The 17,585-nt window shown below is 43.6% G+C and overlaps 2 protein-coding genes across 3 annotated transcripts in view; one reads left to right on the forward strand and one right to left on the reverse strand.

The window, feature by feature from the left end:
• Positions 1–3,697: 3,697 nt before the first annotated feature.
• On the reverse strand, positions 3,698–7,529 carry LOC145879530 (uncharacterized). 2 transcript variants are annotated; one of them, XM_082975323.1, is made up of 2 exons: positions 6,956–7,529; positions 3,698–4,583 (listed from the first exon to the last, which is right to left on the reverse strand). In XM_082975323.1, exons 1-2 carry the CDS (start codon positions 7,039–7,041, stop codon positions 4,226–4,228), a joined length of 444 nt encoding a protein of 147 aa, XP_082831449.1. In that variant the 5' UTR covers positions 7,042–7,529; the 3' UTR covers positions 3,698–4,225. The 2 variants fall into 2 exon arrangements, with proteins under 2 accessions (XP_082831449.1, XP_082831450.1); XM_082975324.1 differs by lacking the exon at positions 6,956–7,529 and adding an exon at positions 6,520–6,876.
• Positions 7,530–9,922: 2,393 nt separating this feature from the next.
• LOC106605292 (synaptic vesicle glycoprotein 2A) overlaps positions 9,923–17,585 on the forward strand; it is a 58,297-nt gene continuing 50,634 nt past the window's right edge. The window contains exon 1 of the mRNA XM_014200765.3: positions 9,923–10,295. The gene's annotated coding sequence lies outside the window, so the exon portion shown is untranslated. The remainder of the gene's footprint in view (positions 10,296–17,585) is intronic.

Consider the following 17,585-nt stretch of genomic DNA (forward strand, 5'->3'; position numbering starts at 1 on the left):
AACGTTACCATCTGAAAATGAGTCAATGGACTGCTTCTACCAGTCACTACATGAGGCCATTCACCACATCCCCAGGAATGACAAAATCTTTCTGCTGGGTGACTTCAACGCTAGGGTGGGACAGAACAACAGGATATGGAGTGGAGTACTGGGTAGGCATGGTGTTGGCCAGCTCAATGAGAACGGCATGAGACTGCTAACTATGTCCAGAGCACAATCTCATTTTCACTAACACCTTGTTCCAGCAGAAGAACAAATAAAACATAATGGATGCACCCATGCTCCAAACACTGGCACCTGATCGACTACGTCATAGTGAGACATTCTGACACGAATGATGTCCTGCTGACACATACTATGAGGGGTGTGTAACCGGTGTGAAATGGCTAGCTAGTTAGCGGGGTGCGCTAATAGCGTTTCAATCGGTGACATCCCTCGCTCTGAGATGAAGTAGTTGTTCCCCTTGCTCTGCAAAGGCCGCGTCTTTTGTGGAGCGATGGGTAACGATGCTTCGTGGGAGGCAGTTGTTGATGTGTGCAGAGGGTCCCTGGTTTGAGCCCAAGTAGGGGCGAGGAGAGGGACGGAAGCAAAACTGTTACAGGTGCTGAATGCTGAACAGATCACTGTATGATACTGGCTGAACTCCAGGTGAGAATACATAACCCCAACGCCTGCAGATGTCCAGTAAGAGGCCTCTGCGCTGTACTCGGCTTGAGAAAGCTGCAGTAAGGGACGAGTTCCTTCGCCCTCTCGCTAAAAGGCTGAGGGAGACAGCCTCTTCTGAGCACAGAGGACCCCATGGACCAGAAGTGGGCATCTATTAGCTCAGTGCTCTATCAGGCAGCGGCCCACTCCATTGGCTACAGAGGTAGGAAACATCCGGACTGGTTCAATGAGAACTGACACCAACACAACCCCACTGGACAATATGTACAAAGCGCACAGGGCTACTCTCAACAGCCACACATCTGCTACCCGCCACCATCAATGGCATGCTAGAGGCGTCACTACAGACCCTGGTTTGATCCCGGGCTGTATCACAACCGGCCGTGATCGGGAGTCCCATAGGGCGGAGCATAATTGGCCCAGCGTGGCCCGGGTTAGGGGAGGGTTTGGCCGGGGTAGGCCGTCATTGTAAATAAGAATTTGTTCTTAACTGACTTGCCTAGTTAAATAAAGGTTAAAATGCATCATGCAAGGAAATGCAAACAACCTTGCGTGCTCTGCAGAACGAAGGGTGGATGAATAAGGCACAGGAAATCCAAATTTATGCCAACAAAAACAACATGCACAATTTCTATCTTTGGCCCTAGAAGTCGCTCCATCACCCCCCTGAAAACAGCTGATGGTCTGAATCTCTTGAAGGACCAAAACCATATCCTGATGGTGGGCTGACCACTTTTAGCACTACTCAATGAACGCTCTCCTACTGACCACTCCATCCTGGAAGAACTGCCTGTCCATCCACCCAGTCAAGACCTCAACCATTCGCCAACCTTCCAAGAGGTGTTATCAGCTGTCCGTTCCCTCAAGGGAAACACGGCTCCTGGTGCTGACAGCATCCCGGCAGAGCTACTTAAGAAGGGAGGTTACTTCTGCACCAGAGAGCTCCACCCGTACATCACTGAGGTTTGGGACCGGGAGATTGTCCCCCAACAGTGGCGGGATGCCAACATTGCACCATCTATAAGAACAAGGGCGACAAATCCATCTGTGGCAACAGCTGGGGGATATCCCTTCTGGCTGTTGCCGGCAAGGTCATGGCCAAGGTGATGTTACACAGGCTGGTAAACAACAGAGTCACAATGCAGCTTCAGAATGAACAGGAGTATTGTCGGCATGATATTCACCACACGGGATCTCCAGGAGAAGTGCTGTGAACAACATCATGACCTTTTCATTGCCTTTGTCAACCTCTCTAAGGCCTTCGACACTGAACTACTATGGGGCATTCTACTCAAACTTGGCTGTCCAGATAAATTTGTCAACATCCTTTGCCAGTTCCATGATGGGATGAGGGCTCGGGTGGCCATAGGAGGGCAGGAGTCAGTGCCCTTTGGAGTAAGCATCGGTGGGAAGCAGGGGTGTGTGCTGGCACATGTACTCTTTAACATCTTCCTCCTATGTGTCACCCAGCTTCTCCATGAGGAGCTTGAGGACAGCAGCGGGTTTGCAGTGGACTTCAGGCTGGATGGAAACCTATTCAACATCAGGAAGCTCCAAGCAACCGCCAAGGTTTTGACGGGGTGGGTTCTTGAGCTGCAGTATGCTGATGGCTGTGCTCATGGCCACACTCTGGAAGACCTTCAGTCTGTCCTTGTAGCGGCTGTGAGGGTCTATAGCAGGATGAGACCGTCTATCAACACCACCAAGACAGAGGTGGCCTACCAATGGAGATCTAGCCCTCCTCCCACCATGCCTGTCTTCACCAACACAAATCACTGGCAATAGTCCCATCCTTCAAATACCTGGGCAGCATCCTCTCGGAGGACTGCAGCATCAACTTCGAAATTCAAAATAGGATAAAGCATCAACTGCCTTCAGGAAACTCAGAGTCTTTCAAAACAAGGATCTCCACCTCCACACCAAAGTTGCCGTCTATCACGCAGTGTATCACCACACTTCTTTACAGCTGTGGATCCTGGGTCACATAAGATGCCTGCAGCGCAGGTGTTGAACGCTGAGCTGTAGTCAATGAACAGCATTCTCACGTAGGTGATCCTTTTGTCAAGGGCAGTGTGGAGTGCATTAGAGATTGCATCATCTGTGGATCTGTTGGGGCAGTATGCGAATTGGAGTCGGTCCAGGGTTTCCGGGATGACCATGTTGATGTGAGCCATGACCAGCCTTTCAAAACATTTCATGGCTACAGATGTGAGTGCTACAGGGCGGTAGTCATTTAGGCAGGTTACCTTTGCATTCTTGGGCACAGGGACTATGGTGGTCTGCTTGAAACATGTATTACAGACTGAGTCAGGGAGAGATTGAAAATGTCAGTGAAGACACTTGCCAGCAGGTCAGCACAAGCTCTGAGTATGTGTCCTGTTAATCTGTCTGAATGATAACCTGTTTAAAAAAGATCTTACATCACCTATGGATCACACAGTGGTCCAGAACAGCTGGTGCCCTCATGCATGGTTCAGTGTTGTTTGCCTCGAAGCGAGTATAGAAGGCATTTAGCTCATCTAGTATGCTCACGTCAGGTTGTGGCTGGGGTTCCCTTCGTAATCCGTAATAGTTTGCAAGCCCTGCCACATCCAATGAGTGTCAACGCCGGTGTAGTAGGATTCAATCTTAGTCCTGTATTAAAGCTTTCCCTGTTCGATGGTTCATTGGAGGGTGTAGCAGGATTTCTTATAAGCGCCCAGATTAGTCTCCCGCTCCTTGAAAGCGGCAGCTCTAGCCTTTTAGCTCAGTGCGGATGTTGCCTGTAAACCATGGCTTCTGGTTGGGATATGTGCTTACAGTCACCGTGGGGAACAATGTCATTGATGCACTTATTAATGAAGGCCGATGACGGATGTGGTAGTATACTCCTCAATGCCATCGGATGAATCACGGAACATATTCCGTTCTGCAGAATAGTCAGGTCAGAGATCACAATGGAGGACAGGAAGCTCTGGAAGAAACATTTTTCATGCCGTGGACCCCAGACAACCAGATGATGTGCTGCAATCATTCAAGTCTTCAAACAGAGTAATACAATTCAAACTTTATTTTTTAGCAAAATAAATATTTACAATATGATATTGAACACTTTAAAAGTAGCATGGCACTGTACAATTAAGTTAAATTAAAATGCATAAGCTGTAAGTACACTCAAAATATAAAATAAGGTGCAAATGTCTAATAATAATAATCAGTACACGTAAATATAAAGAACTGTCTGACACAAACATCTAATATTTATCTTAGCTCTGGCTTAATCACCCTGCAATATCCACTCATGTTATGGCACACCAATGGACATTATCTGTAATGTTATGCACTTCCATTAGTTTCACTTCGACTACCATATTACACAAAGAAGAAAGACACAGCCACTTTCCATCACGTTACCAGATCACAATCTCAGTGTATGGCAGTGCATTCAATTATTCAAATCAAAACACTAAAGACATAACTGAAAAAACAAAATGGTTCCTACAGTATTTCATCTGGAGAGGGGACAACATGCTTTTTTTTTACCCACACCCCTTGATGTACAGTATAAACTGCCTCAGTTTTACCCCCACCTGCTCCCATGCTCTTTAGCCACCTGTTGCTTCAGGGTCCCACATGGCCCAAAGGAGGGGGTCCCCAGGTACCCATAAGAGGGGGGGCCCAGGTCCCCTAGCTGGCGGAGGGACTTGCACATGGGGCAGGGGTAATCAGAGAGGCCCTCGATGTCCTCGAAGGCCAGGTTGACGATCTGGTCTGTGCAGGGGTCACAGTAGAGATGGCCGCAGGACAGGCGTTTCAGGCGGGCTTCGTAGGAGATGCAGCACTGGCAGTGAGGCAGGTCTGGCCCCAGGGAGAGCGAGCCAGTCAGGGAGCTGCTTTCCAGACTACCTGCCTGGCTGGAGCTCAGCTTGCCTGGAGACCTACAGAGGGGATGAGAAGTTAGGGGTTGGACTCTGGGTAAGAGGTGAGTAACGTATACGCAGGGAGTCAGGGGAGCAGGTGCAGAAGGTGAGTTTATTATTATTAAACATGAAGAAAATACAAAACAGGATACGCGTACTGAACGTGACCAAAACCAATACTGCCTGATGACTGAGGCTTACTGAGGGCTATATGAAGGGAAAGTAATCAGGGCGGTGATGAAGTCCAGGTGTGCTTAAGGATGGGGAGCAGGTTTGCGCAATGTGGATTGCTAGGACCGGTGGTTAGTAGACCGGTGATGTCGAGCGCCTGAGGGAGGGAGCAGGAATAGGCGTGACAAGGTGTTTGCTGAAGTGCAATGGTTGGGGGTGTATAGACTATACAGTGTGGTACTCTGAGAATCTTTCAAATGAATTTAGTCCAAACAAAATGCTGTGGGGCAAAATGGTATGTAATAGAATCATATAAGTACAGAAACTATCATTCAGCAACCCTGAATAGAAAACATATCATACATGCAGATATCATTGCATTTTCAGTTAAGATATATAGTGTATGATATGCTTTGGTTTAACAAAGGGTTTCCAACAAAGTCAGATGCATTTCTGGCTACATTTGTGGTCATGTAACACATTATTTCATCCCTCTCATAATTTGTCTCATGAAGACAATGTTGGAGAATGGAGGCAAACCTTTGTCATAACAACTAAAGGATGGATTATTTCTTTATAGCAAATATAGTTACATTTCACAAACTCTTCTAGAGGGGGGGATCAAATAGATTATCCCATATGCTATTAATCTAGTCTTAAAACTGAAATGAAATATTATTTACTGTGATAGACACTTCGGCTCTGACTCCATAATATACCGAACAAAATGTAAAACGCAACATGTAAAGTGGTGGTCCCATGTTTCATGAGCTGAAATAAAAGATCCCAGAAATATTCCATACGCACAAAAAGTTTCTCTCTCCAATTTTGTGCACAACTTTGTTTAGATCCCTGTTAGTGAGCATTTATCCTTTGCCAAAATCCATCCACCTGACAGGGGTGGCATATCAAGGAGCCAATTAAACAGCATGATCATTACACAGGTGCACCTTGTGCAGGGGACAAAAGGCCACTAAAATGTGCAGTTGTGTCACACAACTCAATGCCACAGATGTCTCAAGTTGATGGAGCATTCAATTGGCATGCTGACTGCAGGAATGTCCACCAGAGCTGTTCCAGAGAACTGAATGTTAATTTCTCTACCATAAACTGCATCCAACGTCGTTTTAGAATTTGGCATTACATCCAACCGGCCTCACAACCGCAGACCACTTATAACCACGCCAGCCCAGGACCTCCACATCCGGCTTATTCACCTGCGGGATCGTCTGATACCAGCCACCCAGACAGCTGATGAAACTGTGGATTTGCACAACCGAAGAATTTATCTACAAACTGTCAGAAACCATCTCAGGGAAGCTCATCGTCCTCACCAGGGTCTTGATCTGACTGCAGTTTGATATCGTAAGCGACTTTAGTGGGCAAATGCTCACCATCGATGGCCACTGGCACGCTGGAGAAGTGTGCTCTTCACGGATTAATCCCGGTTTCAAATGTACCGGGAAGATGGCAGACAGCGTGTATGGCGTTGTGTGGGCAAGCGGTTTGCTGATATCAATGTTGAGAACAGAGTGCTCCATGGTGGCGATAGGGATTGGCAGGCATAAACTACGGACAACAAACGCAATTGAATTTGATCGATAGCAATTTGAATTACACAAAGATACCTTGACTAGATCCTGAAGCCCATTGTCGTACCATTCATCCGCCACCATCACCTCATGTTTCACCATGGTAATGTATGGCCCCATGTTGCAGGGATCTGTACACAATTCCTGGAAGCTGAAAATGTCCCAGTTCTTCCATGGCCCAGCATACTCACCAAACATGACACCCATTGAGCATGACAGCGTGTTCCAGTTCCCACCAATATCCAGCAAGTTCGCACAGCCATTGAAGAGGAGTGAGACAACATTTCACAATCAACAGCCTGATCAACTTTATACGACTGATGGTCACACCAGATACTGACTGGTTCTGATCCACGCCCCTACCTTTTTTAAAGCATCTGTCCACAACAGATGCATATCTGTATTCCCAGTCGTGAAATCCATAGATTAGGACAAATCATTTATTTCAATTGACTGATATCCTTATATAAATTGTAAAACAGTAAAATCTTTGAAATTGTTGCATGTTTCCTGTACATTTTGTTCAGTTTAATATAGAATGGCATAAAAACTGTGGGATATCATACAATATTAAACAATTATGGTCATTGCGCGTGGGAAAATTTGATGGAATTTTCTCACACTCACCTCTGTGAAGACGCCGAATCCTTAAAACAATCGAAGCTCAGAGCCGCTAAGATTCTCCACAAAAGATCCATACCGTTTCCTCTCATGGTAGTACTAATATTTCATCGACCTGGTTTCTGGGGCACATCCTCTATGCGTCGCTCTTATTTCATATGTTACACTCTCTGTTGTCTTTAAAACCACCCTATCTAAATATGGAAATTAGGCAAATCGAAAATGCATAACAAAGCAGTATCGTTGTACCAGTTCCAGTCGAGAGAAAATGAATAACGTTACAATGGCAATTGCTTTCGATTGTTCCTCTAACTATAGTGGGTTACATTGACACCAGGTATTCACGGCACGCGAACAGAAACGGAATACGAAGTAGAGCAGCTGGAGTAATCAGGGTAGATTAAAAGCGCACACGACGTAGACTGGATTTGACCAAAACGCTGAAAACAGTTGATATTGACGTTTACGTTATTTATTATCATACATGGAAAGTCTATAGGTTGCACTTGGCGTTTCGACATATAGCAATACGTTCATTTAATGCTCTGACTCTAAACGCGCATAGTTTTTTTTCTTTATGGGCCATGTGTTCATGTGGAATATCAGGTCATTAGGATGCGGCATTCGCTACATGAAGGCATAACTTCACAAGGTAGCCACAGGGTGGCGATACATACCTGTGCATTCTTTGACTAGACACTGTCCCACTGAGTTTTAACGTGCTACAATCAATACGTTTTTAGTTATATAGTCAGTCAATGGTTTTAACTTTATGTTTGAAAAAAAGAGTGGTTCCAATGCAAGTGTTCTATTATTTGTCTTATATTTGTATAATAAAGTATGAAATTAGAAGGCAGGGAAGGAAATGCATCGTAATATTGGCCCATGATGCTACTATTGTGCTCAGGAAATTGGATCTCTTTGTAATTAAATTAGGTGTTCTTGGTAAACCAGCACTGGCAAGGCTCAATTTTGTTATTGTACAAAGATATGATGCAGTCCTATCTGTTTTTTTTTTAAATTAAATGTAATAACTGGCAAATAATAGTCAAATATCTGCAAATAGCACTGAAGATCATGAAGGCCACATGAATGTAGGCCACATCATGTAGGCCACATGAAATGCTAGCTAGTCTGGGCAGTTTACTTTCAAGCACATTTGTTTGCTAAGATTGTAATCTTTTCTGTCAGTTATGTGGATCTCACACCAGCCATCTGCTGACTGGTTTAGGGGCAATTTGTGCAGCTGTTCCTCTGGTTCCTCTGAGGGTGATGCATGGATAGGTGTTGCTCCTCCTCCCTCCACTGGAGTCTGGACCATCTGTGGAAATGATGTCTAGGTGAGATACAGTATGGCATTATAAGCACCTACTGCAATATAGGATTATCATTTTACTCAGGGTTGCATTGATACAGTGATTATAGGGATTATAGTATTATATTAATATGAATTTAGTTAAAGTATTATAGATAGTAACGGAAATACGATTTTGGTCACTTTTCATTACAGTATTGTTAACATGCAATTTCACAACATGAAAATCATATAAAAACCTTATAGAAACATGTATTGTTTACTGTCGCAATAGGCACCACATCTTCCCCAAATATCTTTTAATGTGTTTCATTAAAACCAGCATGGCCTCCCTAATGAATTCTGGGATGGTATCACAGCACCCTGAGAGTTCCATTTCCTGACTTCTGTTCTGACCTTAATTGTATGCTTTTCAAGTATGCTTCCAAGTTGGATCATGCTACGAGTGAGAAGTCACTTGGAACTCTAATGCAGATCCCTCACATCAATGCTGATTAAATAACAAGGCAGCTTTAATCTGTCGACTTTTGACCCCGACCAATCAGATCTCTCACCAACAAACCGTGTTGGAAATGATTGGAAGACAGTGATGCGTTGCACTGTACTCCTCACATATGTTAGCCAGGGTAGGGAGAAGAGTGTAAGAGAAGCCATATAGCTATTCTAACATAATGCCAGGCATGCACTGAGCATCCCACTGGGACTGAGTACAGAGCATCAGAGGTTAGGAGTACAATGGGATATCCTGATGTCCTGTTCCCATCAACATCATGGTCATGTGACCTGTCACTTTGACAGCTTGAATCAATCACTCTTCTCACTTTTTGTGAATTAAAGGGTATAGGCTTATCTAATGTGGAATCAGGGCAGAGATTGGGGAAAAGATAGGAGTAGGACTGTTGTGGTCAATAGACACCAGCCTGTAGGACCTGTCCTGGCAGCTGGCAGCTGGCCATCTCTGAAATAGACTGTGGCTGGCAACTATAGTAAGGCCTGAAGCTAAAGGCCAGGGACTCATCTGGTTTGATGAGATCATGATGGAGAGGGTTTGCAGTTGGCATGGCAACAGGTAGGCCTATCAGGGTTAGATGTATGGTGCAGTGTACAGTTTGCTAGTGTATGTTAGTCTATTTTGGTGTAACAATTTATGGTTTGCACAGACAGTGGTAAGGTTTCTCCCTCTCAGTTCAACAGATGAATTTACAGCAATAACTTTCCTGAAAATATGTTACACCTTTTACTTCTCCCAAATGATTTATCAGTCTTTTATTGCACATGTATTCATTTAAAGTTGATACTGATAGCCTAATGAGTATTCATGATGATACCCAAAATAAATACCTAAAAGTAAAGTTCTACACAAGATGTACACATTTAAATTCAAGCCAGTGCTGCTTTAATTCAAAACAACACTTGAGTCATTCAAATCAATATCAAACAGTATCATTTTTCATGGCCAATTATAGCCACGAGCTACAGCACGTGTAGGCAGAGACAACTCGTGCACAGATCATTGCACCAACAATTTGGTGAGTATGGCGAAAATCTAAGTCGAATCCATATCAGTTTGGGAAGAAATCTATAGTGTCTATAAAAACGAAAATCCCCTTAAGATACCTTAATAATATGTCTTCAAATTCTTCCGTCGTTGGAAGAATTAATGAATGCCGCGTCACAAACGGCATACGGTTCCATTGACATTCTAACGTCCACACTGAAGCAAAAGAGGAACCCCTCTCTGAAGAGAATGGGGTACGCGAGAGGAGAGGGATGGATGCTCGAGAGGAGGGGGATGCACGAGAGGAGGGGGATGCTCCAAGAAGGATGCTGTGTGGTAGGGTAGCGCTGTCGTACCACGTCAGCCTTGTGCACATAACAGGGTTAGGTTGTATTCTAAACTGGGTACGTGACCACAGAACAATTTTCATAGACCGGATTTAACACCTTTATATTTTTTTGAACACGGTGACAACCTTAAGAAATAAATACAGTTAAGGTCAAGTGGAAAAACGCCAACCTTTTCTACCAAAGGTAAGGACGATTATAAGTCTTGGTTACATTTATTTCCCGCATATTTCGTCATACTCGATGTTTATCAAGAGCATTTAGGGTAGTATTGCAATAATTGTGTTAAATAGCCTAGTCAATAGTTTCCCACGGCTGTCCGCGCCGAGCTCCGGATGTTATTTTGAGCGATAGCAAGAACGCACAACCGATAGAAAATGACCCCCATCCCATCCCTTAATAGCCTGTTAGTGAAAGAGCCAGTGGAGAAGTTAACGTCTGTGAGTAAAATACAAGTGATATAAATCTGTTTCTACAACAAAAACAACATATCTCCGAAGAACGAATAGCATTTCTAAAGCCACCAAATTTGTCTAAAGCCACCAAATTTGGCTCGGTGGTCTCGTGCGTAATAATGTAGACCTGCATCCCAGCTCCATCCCTGCGCTATCACATCTTAGCCATTATTACTATTGAAAACTGAGTTTTTCTCAAGCATGACATAACCTGGATAAATATAGGCTACAGTACGTGTACGTATAGTGGTGAAGACTCTTCCATAGTTTAGTTTATGGTTAAGTGGCGGTGATTTACATAATTACTCTCATCTTCGCCTCGCCCCTTCACCAGTCTGGACTACTTGCATTTGATTTAATGGTTGGATTTATTCACCCTGAACCATAAGGTATAGACTACACACACTGTTGAGCATCAGTGAATGTTTTTAACATAGGCTATATGTAGACTGTTTATTTTGAATTTTAAAAGAAGCGGCATAAACGGCTGCGACCTATTCATTACGCGTAGAACGCGATAAATGACCTTGCGCTCTGTGAACCTGAAGATGAACGAATCTTGCTTAGAACTAAACGAATTGACGAAATCTTATTTTATTTTTTTCTATGTCATTGCAGTGTGGCGTTAGTTCTGCTACAATGACCTTGCCATTAAAAAACATGACACATAACCCCATATAGTCGATTTTTGAAGGCAACGTCGGGTTGTCGGTTGTCCCAGCGTCTATGAATGGATTGGCTACGGTTACTGATTGACATGTTGGCCTGATAGAAAGGGCCTTCTGGGAAAAATATTCGATCTGATTGTAAAATGATTTTACAACAATTGACACCTATCTCTTTAACAATCCTTTATTCGCAATCACTATTACATTTTGTTTACTAGGCTATAGCCATAGAATGTTGTAACAATGTTCATGTGTTCTCACCTTGGATAGGATTAACTACAATATGGCCTTTACCAATAGAATGATAGCCTACAAATGTTTATTTGGTTAACACACTATTTATTAAGATCAATATGTGATTGGAAGATGCTTTGTGATTTACATCAGTTTATAATCTAATTGACTAGGCCTACGGATTGGAATACAGTGCTTGCCAAATAGTGACACCGTATTTACTACCCTCCCTTTCATTTGTTATGCTTGTTGTCAATCAATCCTGCTGTAGCTTGCAAAGCCTGTTGGTGACTCAGATATAAACTCAGCAAATAAAGAAACATCCTCTCACTGTCAACTGCGTTTATTTTCAGCAAACTTAACATGTGTAAATATTTGTATGAACATAACAAGATTTAACAACTGAGACCTAAACTGAACAAGTTCCACAGACATGTGACTAACAGAAATGGAATAATGTGTCCCTGAACAAAGTGGGGGTCAAAATCAAAAGTCAGTATCTGGTGTGGCCACCAGCTGCATTAAGTACTGCAGTGCATCTCCTCCTCATGGACTGCACCAGATTTGCCAGTTCTTGCTGTGAGATGTTACCCCACTCCTCCACCAAGGCACCTGCAAGTTCCCGGACATTTCTGGGAGGAATGGCCCTAGCCCTCACCCTCCAATCAAACAGGTCCCAGACGTGCTCAATGGGATTGAGATCCGGGTTCTTCGCTGGCCATGGCAGAACACTGACATTCCTGTCTTGGAGGAAATCACGTACAGAACGAGCAGTATGGCTGGTGGCATTGTCATGCTGGAGGGTCATGTCAGGATGAGCCTGCAGGAAGGGTACCACATTGCCTGCAATGACAACAAGCTCAGTCCGATGATGCTGTGACACACTGCCCCAGATCATGATGGACCCTCCACCTCCAAATCGATCCCGCTCCAGAGTACAGGCCTCGGTGTAACGCTCATTCCTTCGATGATATACGCAAATCCGACCATCACCCCTGGTGTGACAAAACTGCGACTCGTAAGTGAAGAGCACTTTTTGCCAGTCTGGTCCAGCGACGGTGGGTTTGTGCCCATAGGCGACGTTGTTGCCGGTGATGTCTGGTGAGGACCTGCCTTACAACAGGCCTACAAGCCCCCAGTCCAGCCTCTCTCAGCCTATTACAGTCTGAGCACTGATGGAGGGATTGTGCGTTCCTGGTGTAACCCCGCAGCCATCCCGTACCTATCTCGCAGGTGTGATGTTCGGATGTACTGATCCTGTGCAGGTGTTGTTACATGATCAGCTGTCTGTCCTGTCTCCCTGTAACGCTGTCTTAGGCGTCTCACAGTACGGACATAGCAATTTATTGCCCAGGCCACATCTGCAGTCCTCATGCCTCCTTGCAGCATGCCTAAGGAATGTTCACGCAGATGAGCAGGGACCCTGGGCATCTTTCTTTTGGTGTTTTCAGAGTCAGTAGAAAGGCCTCTTTAGTGTCCTAAGTTTTCATAACTGTGACAATAATTGCCTACCGTCTGTAAGCTGTTAGTGTCTTAACGACTGTTCCAAAGGTGCATGTTCATTCATTGTTTATGGTTCATTGAACAAGCATGGGAAACAGTGTTTAAACCCTTTACAATGAAGATCTGTGAAATTATTTGGATTTTTATGAATTTTCTTTGAAAGACAGGGTCCTGAAAAAGGGATGTTTCTTTTTTGTCTGAGTTTATAAATGTATGTTTTTCTCTAACCTTGCAGTAATTCCTCCGTCAGTCTCTTGGCTGATTCACTACTCTTCTGATGCTGCAATACTCATTGTAGTGTAACCTTGAGAGATTACTTCTGGAAGGTGTGAGTACTGTAGAGTACAGGGTAAAACAGAACACATTGAGAATGGCATGGCAGTTCAGGTTGGCGACAGTTACAGTCATGCCTATGATGATACATTCCTCTTCAATGCATAATCTTCATTGAGGTTTTGATATTACTCCCTCTGTTGTTTGTGCTTGTTCAACAACCCGTTGAGGCCAGATGAGGCATTTCTAAAGTGGCGTTAAAGGCAGTATTCATTAAGTACAGTGGCTGTTTGGGCTCCTTGAGCAGTGATGTGGCACAGAAGTACAATCAAGTACCAGCAAGCTTGACAAACTGGGGAAGTATTGAGACACAAGGGGCACTGGATCAAGTTCTGGGTGGCTATACTAAGGGAGAGTTGGTCTAATCGTACAGTAACAATATAATGGAGGTTATCCATTGAAGAGGGAGAGTATCATGGATATGCGACAGCAGCTCCAGCCTCCACAGTTAGCCAGACGACAGGGAAGGGAGTTGGACTGTTTGGTGTTGTTATTTTCTGCCTGCTACCTCTGCTGATTAGGGTGTGCTCTGGACTGTCCTCAAAGATTAGCCTTGTCACAAGTTACAACTTGACTCCGTGGTGGCTGCGAGCACTGGGGGCTTACTGCATTATCATAGCACATCCTAAAACAGACCAGCAACACAGACATTCAACTCATTCTCATTCTCATCCACCAGTATCCAATACATATCGTTGAGATCACTTGATCAGTGCAGGTGTTGCTAAATTTAGACAGTCCACTTCCACCACCACCTAGCAACCCAGAAACACAGGCCATCGGTCAAATACATACTTACGTGTTTTACATTTCTACTCTCTTATAGATTGACTGTACAACAGAGATAATCAATGCTTTTTTTCTGCCTCTCGACGGAGTTCTCAAAGCACAATACCATCAGTCTTCTACTGACAGCACATTTGCTTTTAATCTGCCATAAGGGGTATCTACCTCAGAGGAACGTAATGTTGTAAACCAAACTGTAAAGCGGTAGCAAAACAAATAGCCTCAGTGCACGCAGTAGGACAACAAGAGCAAACCAAGTAGCTGTGTAGTAGCAATTTCAAACGCTTCACATTGGCAAACTTTGTAACAGTCCAGCAACAACAAATGGTATTAAACCAATGCATAGCACTGAGAATGGAGAGCTTGCCATAGTTTCTACAGAATGCAGTGGTGGGGATATCTGCATAGAGAGTACCCCAGTCCCCAGCATCATAATCTTTTCCTCCCATAATCCCTGCAGTATATTCTTGGGTTCTGTTAGAGAAATTACCTTCTCCTCTCTGGTATTTCACTGCAGTGTACAATTTTCTTTTTGTAAGATTCCTTTTCTCCAGCAAGGACATTTTATACTTTCCTCTCCAACCTTTCACAATTGTCACATCCAGCACACATTGTCACGATTTTCCATTATTTCAGTTCAAAGCCTGGCATTATTGTGTTAGCATCTACAACTGCTGCTACGTTTGAAACAGTAGACTGACTACAACATTGTTGTTATGAGTCATGAAACGACCATGAAAATGGTAAAAAGCCTCTACATATCTATTATTTCATACGTAGGTATAATCAAATGCCAATAGCTTCTATTAGAGAATCAGAGCCTCCGTTTAAAGGTGGGCAGGACTGGTACAAAGGAGTTCCCCTTGACATGGATACCACCAACATCAAATTCAAGTACTGGACTGCTAAAACCTATGGACCGTTACATCATTGAAGGGTATAACAAGCTCATTGAGTTGTCTCCCTCTGCATATATCACCCATTTCATTCCCTTGTTGCCTCTCAAAACCGACATGAAGAAGCCCTCTCAAATAGTACAATATTTTGTATATTCAACTATTCTGTAGCAAGGGCAACTTCCACAGATGCTTATAATGACATTTTCATTATAGGCACCGGGAATGCATCCACAGCTGTTTTTACTTTGAACATCCATATAGCAGTGTAGGGAACTAAAATGGATGCTGGGATGAGATGTTGTTTGACATGGTGTTGCTAACTGCTGTAGTGAGCCCAGGTTGACAACGCACACTGAGAGGTTCCACCCAGGGAATTATGGCAGTGATGACGTGACTCATGTTGGGCTGTGCCCTTTCCAGAGGGGACCTCTCTCTCTCTTTCTCTGCAGAACCATGCATACTGTCTGGGTGGGTGGAGCTACTGTATGAGCCATGAAAGGAGTGTGTTTACGCACATCCAAACATGGCATTGGAGCTGGGCAGAAAAGAACAGCTAAATAAATAGATATTGTCTACTCTCTGTTTGCTGCTCCTGCTGAACAGCCTCTCATCATCCTCTCTCAGGTATACCTCCACCCTGTAATGCCCAACCCAGGAGTGTCCAGCCTGTGCAGTGTTCAGGCAGCAGGGACACAATGTAATCGAATAAAGAAATGCATTTCCTTTGGGACTCTTTCTAGGTACAGTACCAGTCAAAAGTTTGGACACACCTACTCATTCAAGGGTTTTTCTTCACTATTTTCTACATTGTAGAAAAAACACATATGGAATCATGTAGTAACCAAAAAAGTCTTAAACAAATCAAAATATATTTTAGATTTTAGATTCTTCAAAGTAGCCCTTTGCCTTGATGACAGCTTTGCACACTCCTGGCATTCTCTCAACCAGCTTCATGAGGAATGCTTTCCCAACAGTCTTGAAGGAGTTCCCACATATGCTGAGCACTTGTTGGGTGCTTTTCCTTCACTGTGCGGTCCAACTCATCCCAAAGCATCTCAATTGGGTTGAGGTCTGGTGATGCAGAACTCCATCACTCTCCTTCTTGGTCAAATAGCCCTTACACAGCCTGGAGGTCATTGTCCTGTTGAAAAACAAATGATAATCCCACTAAGCGCAAACCAGATTGGATGGCGTTACACTGCAGAATGCTGTGATAGCCATGCTGACTAAGTGTGCCTTTGAGTTCTAAATAAGCACCCCCACACCTCCTCCTCCATGCTTCACGGTGGGAACCACACATGTAGAGATCCTACGTTCACCTACTCTGCATCTCACAAGGACAAGGCAGTTGGAACCAACATTTCAAATTTGGACTCCTCAGACCAGAGGACAGATTTCAACTGGTCTAATGTCCATTGCTCGTGTTTCTTGGCCTAAGCAAGTCTCTTCTTATTGGTGTCCTTTAGTAGTGGTTTCTTTGCAGCAATTTGACCATGAAGGTCTGATTCACACAGTCTCCTCTGAACAGTTGATGTTGAGATGTATCTGTTACTTGAAATCTGTGAAGCATTTATTTGGCTGCAATTTCTGAGGTTGGTAACTCTAATGAACTCATCGTCTGCAGCAGAGGTAACTCTGGGTCTTCCTTTCCTGTGGCGGCCCTCATGAGGGCCGGTTTCATCATAGCGCTTGATGGTTTTTGCGACTACACTTGAAGAAACTTTCAAAGTTCTTGACATTTTCTGGATTGACTGATATTCATGTCTTAAAGGATCGGACCCTTTTTTCAATTTTCGCCTAAAATGACATACCCAAATCTAACTGCCTGGAGCTCAGGACCTGAAGGAATGATATGCATAATCTTGATACAATTTGAAAGTAAACACTTTGAAGTTTGTGGAAATGTGAAATGAATGTAGGAGAATATAACATTTTCGATCTGGTAAAAGACAATACAAAGAAAACAACATGCGTGTTTTTGTTTTGTTCCATTGTCTTTGAAATGCAAGAGAAAGGCCAAAATGTAATATTCCAGGTTAGGCCCAATTTATATTTTGGCCACTAGATGGCAGCTGTGTATGTGAAAAGTGTTAGACTGATTCAATGAACCATTGCATGTCTGTTCAAAATGTTGTATAAAGATTGCCAAAATGTGGCTAATTGGTTTATTCATACGTTTTCAAGTTCATAACTGTGCACTCTCCTCAAACAATAGCATGGTATTCTTTCACTGTAATAGCTACTGTAAATTGGACAGTGCAGTTAGATTAACTAGAATTTAAGCTCTCTGCCCATATCAGATATGTCTATGTCCTGGGAAATGTTCTTGTTACTTACAAGCTCATGCTAATCACATTAGCCAACATTAGCTCAACCGTCCCACGGGGCGGACACCGATCCTGTGGAGGTTAAAGTAATGATGAACTGTCGTTTTTGTTTGCTTATTTGAGCTGTTCTTGCCATAATATGGACTTGGTATTTTACCAAATAGGGCTATCTTCTGTATACCACCCCTACCTTGTCATAACACAACTGATTGGTTCAAACCATTCAAAAAAGAAAGAAATTCCACAAATGAACTTTTAACAAGGCACACCT

Source organism: Salmo salar, chromosome 05 (genome assembly GCF_965601325.2).
Source record: "Salmo salar chromosome 05, fSalSal1, whole genome shotgun sequence".
NCBI lineage: Eukaryota > Metazoa > Chordata > Actinopteri > Salmoniformes > Salmonidae > Salmo > Salmo salar.